Genomic DNA, 9,677 nt, shown 5'->3' on the forward strand with positions numbered 1-9,677 from the left:
AGGTCAACCGGCTGCTGGAGCTGGAGGCGCGGACGCACGGCGACATCCTGCAGTGGGACTTCCAAGACTCCTTCTTCAACCTCACGCTCAAGCAGGTGGGCGCGACCGGGCGCCGGGTGGCGGTGCGCTGGCAGATCCTTCCTGCCTCCAGGGGCCCAGGGGACCAGAAACCTCCGCTCATCCCTCTACTGCCCCTCCTCTGACCTCGCTGTCCTTTTAGTGACCTGCTCCTCCCCTGGGTGACTGGGAGGAAGGGCAGAGGGATTAAGATGACCTGCAGAGATCTGCTGGGATGACACTGGTTCAAATCGAGCCTCTGCCTCTTGGTTGCTGTTTGGCCTTGGGGGAGTTCATTTGCCTCTCTGTGCCTTGATTTTCCAGACCTGGGAAATGGGATGTGAATTAGGACCCCCCACCCACCTCTGAGGGCTGCTCTGGGGACTACATAAGACAGTACTAGTAAGGCATCTTGGGATAGGATGTCACTCAGGGGTAGAGCACTTGCCTGGTATGACTGAAGCCCTGGGTTCCATCACCAGCATCACAAAACAAACAAAACCCTAAGGCACTTCCACAGGCAACTGGTGCTCAGCTAAGTTTGGCAGTGACAGGGGCTCCCTCTCATTTATTTGTGCTGGCTCTATCTCCCCATGAGGCTGGGTCTGTGTCTCAGTCCTGGCACATAGTAAGTGCTCAATGAGGACCTTTGGATGGACAAGAACCCAGCCCAGGGCAGCAGGAAGAGCAAAGCCAAGTGGAGAAACATTAGGGGACAGCACAGGGCCACATAGGCCTGGAGCCAAGGCTTCTGGTGGCTCTTTCTCCATGGGTCACCTTGCTCAATGCCCTGTCTGTTCCCTTACCAGGATTGAGGACCACACCTATCTCCCAAGGTCACATTTTGAGGCACCATGGATTGAACCCTGGGGTGCTTAACACTGAACCACATCCTCGGCCCTTTTTGTATTTTGTTTAGAGACAGAGCCTCACCGACTCACTTAGGGCCTCACTAAGTTTCAGAGGCTGGCCTTGAACTTGAGATCCTCCTGCTCAAGCCTCCCAAGTAGCTGGGATTTCTTAAAGCATGAGTGCAGTAAATTTCACCTTGACAAGCATGCACCTAGCACTAGTGACATGCTGGCCCCATATTGGGTGCTGGGGAGATGGAATACAAAGGAAAGACACTGTCCCACCCTGAGGGAGCCCAGAGACCAGTGGGAAAGGTAGGTGTCAACTAGTAGTCACATGAGTAACTACAGGGCTCAGCCAGGTGGAGTTAAAAGGAATCACAATAAATATAAATGGCACAATTTTCAGGACATCTTGATTCTTTACAAAGCTCCACCAACTGGGGAAGCAGGTGCCATAATGAGGCCTGTGGGAAAGTTGGGAACTGAGACCCAGGTCACCCCAGAGAGTGGCAGTAACAGGCTATCCCTGTTGAGTGACTCCAGCCCTCAAGCTGACACCCCTCCTGCCCTGCAGGTGCTGTTCCTCGAGTGGCAAAAGACCAGGTGCACCCACGCCAGCTTCGTGCTCAACGGGGACGATGACGTTTTTGCACACACTGACAACATGGTCACCTACCTGCAGGGCCTTGACCCCGACCAACACCTCTTCGTGGGGCATCTGATCCAGAATGTGGGCCCCATCCGGGTTCCCTGGAGCAAGTACTACGTGCCCCAGGTGGTGACGCGTGAGGAGCGCTACCCTCCCTACTGCGGGGGAGGTGGCTTCCTGCTGTCCCGCTTCACCGCCGCTGCCCTGCGCAGGGCTGCCCCTGCCCTGGACCTCTTCCCCATTGACGACGTCTTCCTGGGCATGTGCCTGGAGCGCGAGGGGCTGAAGCCCACCTCCCACAGCGGCATCCGCACAGCTGGGGTGCAAGCCCCGTCCACCCGCCTGTCCTCCTTTGACCCCTGCTTCTACCGGGAGCTGCTGCTGGTGCACCGCTTCCTGCCCTACGAGATGCTGCTCATGTGGGACGCGCTGAGCCAGCCTGACTTCACCTGTGGCAAGCGGGTGCAGGTCTTCTAAGGTCACCTCAAGTTCCCCCGCTACTGAGCTCCTGTCTCCACTTGAACAAAAAACGAAGGATCCCTTCCTCCTGGGAAGCAGGAGGCAGAGGACTTGGTCTTCCCAGGGGAGCTGAGCATAAGGAGCCCTGGGGTCTAAGGAGTGAATATGCTGCCTGGCGAACTCCTACACACCCTTCAAAACCCTCCGGGTCTGTGCTCCAGAGTTCCCTCTCCGGTCGGGAGCAAACCCAGGCAATGTGACCGGCACCTTTCCATGGTGTCTGATGACGGGAAGCCCCTCTGCCAGGATTCCAGCTGTGGATGCCTCCGGTCCCCTGGGTGAAGGCCCCACTTCCCAGTTCTGACCTGAATCACAGACTGGACTGACACAACCCCTCCTTCCAACTGGTGCTCTGGTCATTTTGTGGTAGATAGTTCCAGCCACAGCTCAAGGCCATCCAGGGGCCCCTGTGTCCACTGGAGTGGGAAGCAGTGGTCAGCCTGGGCCGGCGGCTCTACTCCTAATGCCTCTGTGGGCTTCAGGCCCCTCGGTTAGAGAGAGACCGGCCCGCCCCGCCTCACCTGTGGCATCGAGTGTCATTGGAGGGACACAGCTGTCCGCGTCAGGCTGTGGGAACTCAGAGTGGCTCCGAGTCCCCAGCAGGGCTTTGTCCCCACACCTGCACCCCCCCCCCCAAGAGCTCAGGGAACGGCTCAGAGTGGGGCCAACTTTCACCCACCCACTGCCCAGGGAAGGGGTGACAGGTCCCCAGGCGGCCCCAGTGTGTTTTACAGGTGGGAGAGACCTGAGCTCCCCAGGCCCCGTGGGGATGAGGCAGCTGGGCAGAGTGTCCTCAGGGAATAAAGCATTTTGTGAAAACCTGGAAATCAATTTATTTTTTAAAAAAGCTGTTTCTAAGTGTTAACGAGAGACTGGTCGACATCTGTCTCTTCAAGTCTCAGATTTCAGGAGGAAGTACCCGTGGCGGCAGTAGGTGGTTGAAAGTGGGAGCAGAGGGCTTCTGTCAGGCATATGGACCTCACCCCAGCCCCGCTCACACGCCCTCTGTGGCTCCCTATTGCCCCCAGCTCACATCTGCCAAGGCTGATTCAGGCTGTGGGTTTGCAGGACCTGGAGTGAAAGGCGGTGGGTGGCATTGCTCCTGACAGCTGGGACATTAGACCCCCTTCTGAATCCTGTGGGGCCACCATCTGGCCCCGCCCCGTTCGCTTCTCCTCCCACCAGGACAATGGCTGCGCATCTCCAACCCTCCTCTCCTCCCCCAAGTATCTACTGGGCGCCTACTGTGTGCCTCACACCCTGCCGGGTGCTCCTCCTGCCTCCTGGGGGAAGGGTCCCCGTTCGGACCCACCTTGTAACAAAAAGGCAAACCTGTCAAAGACTGAACAGGCAGGCACCAGAGTGGTGAGGGGACCCAGCATGGTGGGGACATCCAGGCCACAACTGCCCCCGCCCTGTCCCTGCTCACACTCACACACCCTCTCTGGCTCCCCATTGCCCCACGGCTCCCCTGCAGTCCTGGGCCGCTTCCTCCTCCTCCCACATGGATTCATATCGCCTAGAAGCTCAGAATGCAGCCTTATCTGGAAAGAGGATCTTTACAGATGGAATTAAGGTAAATATTGAGGGCTGTATTAGGGTGGCCTCTAAACCCAGCAGGGGTGTTTGAAAGACACCCACAGAGCAGAAGGTCACGTGATGATGGAGGAGAGGTGGCGCGATGTGGCCACAAACCGAGACACTAAGGATTTCTAACCCTGCAACACCTCGCCTCCAGACCAGCGGCCTCCAAAGGAGAATAAATTCCTGTGGTTTAAGTCATCCAATTTGTGGTCCTTGGTGACAGCAGCCCTGGGCACTAGGTAAATGGGTCACTGAGCCAAATGCTTCACTAGGTCTTACGAAAGGGTCCTATCATACAATCCCCCACCCAGGGTGGAGGGAGGCTGCGGTGAGAGGAACGCTCAGAGCTGGAGTAATAAATGTCCACTCTGATGGTCACTCAGGAATTTCTGGGTTTTGTCCACTGCTCCAGGGCTGGAGGTGGGGGGTCCCTTGGAAGGGAGCTGGGAGAAGCCCTGCAGCGGGCTACCGGGTGCCCCTCTGTGGGCTTCAGTTTCCCCCTTTGCACTGGGTGACCCTCAGGGTGGCATCAGGACGGGCCCACGCAGGGCAGACCCAGGCTCGTCCCTTTCTCTAGAGAAGACGCGGAGCTGCTCTGGATTGTTTATTTCCCATCGGGGACAAGGAGGCCAGCGTCTGGGACCCCTCTCAAAGAGGACATTTGCCCTGCCGCCCCGTGTGTCAGCTCCATGAACCGGGGGATCCTCAAGTCCAGGCTGCGGTGTGTCCCCAGGTGGCTTCACAGGACAGCTCACAGTGGCCTGCAGAGGTGGTGAGCGCCTGTCCCAGGCAACCCCCATGCCCCGCCCCCGGGCCATCACGGTGCTCTGTGCCTCTGGGCCTGTCCCTGGGACCACCCCCAGGGAGGGCTCAGTGGGGACAGAGAGCCCTCAGGTCCTGTTGGGTGCAGCCACTGCGGCAGCAGCGCCTTGCGGGGTTGGTGGCCACTTCCCTTCGGCGGCGGTGAGAAGCCGGGAGCAGGGCCCCGGGGCCGGGCACTAGCGCAGTGTCCCCGTCCAGCAGTAGCCCGTGAAGGAGGTGTCTTCCCGCCAGCCACTGCAGCAGCTCACCTGGGGACAGAGCAGAAGTCAGCAGGGAATGGGGGTCCCAGAGGACACCCCACACTGTGTGCACCCAGCCGAGGACCCACCAGAGGCTCCTCATGCACAGGGAACAGGGAGTGGCTGTGTGCGGTGGCACCGCCTGTGATCCAGCAGCTCAGGAGGCTGAGGCAGGAGGAAAGTCAGTTTGAGGCCAGCCTCAGAAACTTAGTGAGGCCCTGTCTCTAAACAAAAAATAAAAGCCTGGCGCTGTGGTGCGCACCTGCCATCCCAGCACTCAGGAGGCTGAGGCAGGGGGATGGTGAGCTCAAAGCCAACCTCAGCAAAAGTGAGGTCCTGCCTCTAAATAAAATAGGGCTGGGATGTGGCTCAGTGGTCAAGGGCCCCTGGGTTTAATTCCCGGTACAGAAAGAGAGAGAGAAACTGGCTTGCTTATTTGGGGCCCCTGCACACACAGGAAGCTGTTTGTTCCGTCATCCACTCTCATGCCCACACTTACGTCCCCAGCTGTACATGTCCCCACCTGCCACCTGCGTGCCCCAAGCCCGACCCAAAGAATGTTGGGCTCCTGGAGCTGCAGATGGTGCTGGTTCCCCAGCAGGTCCAAGACCTGGTCAGAGATGGAGCCACACACTCCCCAAGGTGCAGAGTTGGTGGGGCCCCTCCAGGTGCACACGTGTGCAGGAAGGGGACACCCAGGGACCCAGCACCCTCTACACGAGACTCAGGGACAGAGTAAGGAGGAAGAGGCACAGAGAAGGCAGCAAAAAAACAAGACGAATATTTTAGGGCCTGGGGATGGGGCTCAGTGGTAAAGCTGGTGCCCGGCAACCCCAACACCACGACAATGACAATAAAAAAATATAAAGCAATAACCTTCCCAGCCCTGAGCCACATCCCCAGCCCCTCTCTTATTGTTGTATATAGAGTCAGGGTCTCCCAGCGACTCCGGAGGCTGAGGAAGGAGGATCGCGAGTTCAGAGCCAGCCTCAGCAACTTAGCGAGGCCTTGAGCAGCTCGGGACACCTTGTCTCAAAACAAAAATCTTTAATACATCAAAATTAAAGGGAAAATTCATCAAAATCAAAACGTTGTTATATACAGAGCGTCCCACCCGCGCACTGGAATGTCCTGCTCTCCTGCGCCCACGGTCCCCACACCCGCAGGGGACCCAGCCTCTGGCGACTTTCACCGCTGCCCGCCTGCACCTGTTCCACCCAGGCATCCCCGAGCGCAGTCCCCGCCCGTCCCCACTCACGGTCGCCGCCTGGCGCCGGCTTCCCAGCCTCGGGGGACCAGCGCGGGCCCCCGCACACGCGCACCAGCTCGCGCACGAAGTGCTGCCCGCACAGCTTCTCGCGCGCTTCCAGGGCGAGCGCGGGGCCCATCGCCAGGACCAGGGCCGCGACCAGCAGCGCCAGTGCCCGGGCGGGCAGACGAGGGTCCATGGTGGCAGAAGACGCCCAGCCCCACCGGGGACTCTCCCCTTATAGGGCCTGGGCCGCCCCAGCTGGGGGCCCTTGGAGGAGGAACACAGCCTTCCCTGCAGGGCCAAGGTCAAGGGTGGGATCAGGGCCTGTGTGAGCAAATGAATGCACCCGACCTGGGTCAGTCCCCGAGAGGCAGACAGACAGAGACAGATGGACAGCAGACAGAGAAAGAAAGGGGGAAGCCAGCCAGCATGGGGGGCTACGGGGTCTCCTGAGCTCAGCAGCATTCAGACACTTCCTGTCCCTGACACTGCACACGTGAGGAAACGGAGGTCCACACAGGGACCCCAGGCCTGTCCAAGGCCCCAGGGGACTGAGCAGGGCCTGGGTTTCCTCCAAGCCCCAGGGTGGGGGTCTCCACACACAGGGTCTCCCAGGAGCCAGGCTGGAGACCGGCACAGCCCGTGTGTCCTGGGCCTGCCCAAGGCCCAGGGGGTGGGTGGGGGGAATCTTATGGTTCCCCTTTGCCAAAGAAGGAAACTGAGGCTGAGAGAGGGGAGCTGGGTGGGCAGCGGATTGGCTCCCTCCCAGAGCAGCCCCCTCCCTCCCTTTTCCCATCAAATCGGGGCCTTGCTGGGGCTGAGAGAGCAGGGATGGAGACCTCTGAGGTCCTTGGTCTCTGCTTCTAAGTCTCTTGGCCTCCATCGCTTAGCCTCCCTGTCTCCCCCCTTCTCCTTCTCTGTGTCATGGGGGCTGGCCCGCCCCAGCTGAGGCTGGCCCCATCCTGGTAGCCTTGCCTTCTGCTGTCCAGCCTTGCCCTCTGACCCCAGAGCAGGCTGTTCCTTCCGCCCCCCAGGAACCTGTAATCAGCTCTCCCAGGACGGTCTGAGCCAAGGCCGGCAGCTGGGCTGGAGGGGAGGAGGCCTGTCCTCTGGCCAAGGTCTCCCCCACTTGCCCTCCTCCCCAGTCTGGCCCAAGAATCCCACAGTGGACCCCCAAAGTGTCCTGGCCCACAGCCCTGTCAGACCCTCAGACGACAAGTACACCAACAAATCCTCCTTCCCACTGAATCCTTTATTCATTCAACAAACACTCCCAGACTCCACTGTGTGCCCACCCTGAGCGAAGACCTCAGCTCAGGCCCCAAAGAGCCCCCCATGTCAGCGGTTGGACTGGAGAGCAGGACAGGGCCGGCGCAGCGTGTGTGGGGGCCACACAGAAGGACATGACAGCTGGGGTTTTGAGAGATGAATAAGAGCTTCACAGGGAGGCAAAGTAACAGAAAACCCTTCAGATAAATAAGAGTGACGGGAGCATAACCCGAACCAGACACCTCCTCACCAGCCTCAGGAAGTTGCCTCTACCACCAAAGGGCCAGTTCTGCCCTTGCAGAACTGAGACCAGAGAGGAGAAGCAACTTGCCCACCCTCACACAGTAAGTGGGGGAAAGGTGGGCTCCAAAACCTGGGCTCTTCACCTCCATACTCTGAGCCCCTTCACCCTTGGCATGCTGTTCTCTCTGCCAGGAATGCTGTTCCTTCTCTCAATTGCCTCAAAAGTTCCCACCAGGCTCTCATATCATCTGTTGTGTGACCTTAGAGGGTCAGGACAGAAAGGGTCCTACTGACAGGTAGGGAAACTGAAGTCCAGGGACACTCAGGCATGGCTAGGGGGACACTGGAACCCCAGCCTCCCGTCCCCTTACTCCATCTGGAACAGACACAGGCTCTGTCCTGCAAACCCCAAGCAGGACAGCATCTCTCATCCTTGGGTCAAAGAGCAATGCCCTCGCCAGGCGCCGTGGTGCACCCCTGTAATCCCAGTGCTCTGGAGGCTGAGGCAGGAGGATCATGAGTCCAAAGCCAGCCTCAGCAAATTAGCAAGGCCCTAAGCAACTCAGCGAGACCCTGTCTCTAAATAAAATACAAAATAGGGCTGGGTATGTGGCTCAGTGGTCAAGTGCCCCTGAGTTCAATCCCCAGAACCCCCCAAAAAGCAATGGCTGAGATCATATACTTAAAGTTACATCGTATCCACTTTGGGAAGAAGAAAGGAAACTCAGGGCCACACCAAGAAGGGACGGGAAGCCAGGAGGGGCTTGAATTTTGTCCCTTGCATCTGCGGGCAGGGCTCAGGAGCCATCTGCCGTGCATCTTTACAAGTTCCTGGGGCCACCAGGCTGCTGACCAATGTCATCTGCCCCAGGAGGGATCTTCATGAAACAGGGGACCCTCCCAAGGCCTCAGGGGACCAGAGAGGGGCAGTCCTCTGCCTGAGGTCACACGGAGATCTGAGTTCTGGAGATATAAAGAGGACGGGGAACAGGTTTGCCCTTGGGATGAGCCAGCAGAGAAGGCGTAGGTCTGACGCCCTCGGCTGCTACCCCCGGTTTCCACTCCACAGCACGTCCAGCTGGGGACCCAGGACACTGAAGGTCGGCCGGTCCTGTGGGCTCAAGGCCCAGCACAGCTTCATAAGTTCATGAACCTGAAAGGACGGGAGTACAGTGGGATCAGGCCCAGGCAGCTGGAAGGACGGGACTCCCATTCAGTTTTAAAACAGAAATTAATCTCCATCCCATTTCTCCTCCCATGGCTCCCAGTGGATCCCTGCCCTGAAGCCCTCCTCCTAGCATCTCCCCCCCACACACACCCTCTCATGTTTGCTCCACTTAGCCACTCCTACCTCTGCCTCACTGTTATCTAAACGCACCAAGGTCATTCCCACCTCAGGGCCTTTGCACCTCCTGTATGTACACTGGGATCCCTTCTCCCATCTGTACCCAGAGATGGGCTTCTCCTCCTCTGTCAGGCATCACCCCCTCTAACAGGACCTCCTGGTGACCCCATTCCACCATTCCTCCCTGTTTATCTCTTCCAAGGTTTTTGTTGTTTGTTTCTTATGTCAAGGCGCCCATGCCCACCAGGTGCTCCTGTTCACTTGAAGACAGAGAGTATCTGTCTCTTCTCTACCTACTGAGTCCCCGGCACCCACTCCAGGGTCTGGCACACAGTTGGCATTCAATGAATGGTGACCTGAGTGGATGAATTTGTGCATGACCACCCACCTGTCTCACACACACAAGGTCGTAAACCGTGAGAATCACCATCACTCATGAAGCACGCACAGGGGGCAGGGCTCGGAGCTGGGCTCTTGTAGGCACTGCCTAGTCTAAGCCTCCCTCCCCAGGAGACCTTACTATCCCCATTTTGGAAATGAGTAAACTGAGGTTCTGATGAGCGTTTGTGAGCTGCCACACAGGGCGCCAGGGGCTACCTCGGGGTCAGGATCCCCTCCAGCCGCACAGCCAGTCCCAGCTGTCAATCAAGAGACACGGCGGTGGGGAGCTCGAGACCCCGGAACCCGAGGCCCGCCCTTCAGCGCTCACCTCACCGGGACAGGCCGAGGGCGCCGGCAGCCTCTGACCCTCGGCCAGGAGCTCCAAGAGGCGGCAGAGGGCCGGGGCATCTCGCTCGCACCCCATCATTCGCAAGAACTCCTGGGACCAAAAGGGAGAGCCCGC

At 58.7% G+C, this 9,677-nt stretch overlaps 2 protein-coding genes across 2 annotated transcripts in view; one reads left to right on the forward strand and one right to left on the reverse strand.

Moving 5' to 3' along the window:
* The window catches only part of B3gnt3 (UDP-GlcNAc:betaGal beta-1,3-N-acetylglucosaminyltransferase 3), a 5,531-nt gene extending 1,670 nt beyond the window's left edge, over positions 1-3,861 (forward strand). Inside the window, exons 2-3 of the mRNA XM_048795365.1 lie at positions 3-95; positions 1,486-3,861. Of these exons, the coding sequence (XP_048651322.1) occupies positions 3-95; positions 1,486-2,037 (645 nt within the window). The 3' untranslated portion in view covers positions 2,038-3,861. The remainder of the gene's footprint in view (positions 1-2; positions 96-1,485) is intronic.
* Positions 3,862-4,159: 298 nt separating this feature from the next.
* Insl3 (insulin like 3) lies at positions 4,160-9,671 on the reverse strand. The gene is made up of 3 exons (XM_015489249.2): positions 9,543-9,671; positions 5,983-8,641; positions 4,160-4,733 (listed from the first exon to the last, which is right to left on the reverse strand). Exons 2-3 carry the CDS (start codon positions 6,170-6,172, stop codon positions 4,534-4,536), a joined length of 390 nt encoding a protein of 129 aa, XP_015344735.1. The 5' UTR covers positions 6,173-8,641; positions 9,543-9,671; the 3' UTR covers positions 4,160-4,533.
* Positions 9,672-9,677: the final 6 nt, after the last annotated feature.

Source organism: Marmota marmota, unplaced genomic scaffold (assembly GCF_001458135.2).
Source record: "Marmota marmota marmota unplaced genomic scaffold, marMar, whole genome shotgun sequence".
In the NCBI taxonomy this organism is placed as follows: Eukaryota; Metazoa; Chordata; class Mammalia; order Rodentia; family Sciuridae; genus Marmota; species Marmota marmota.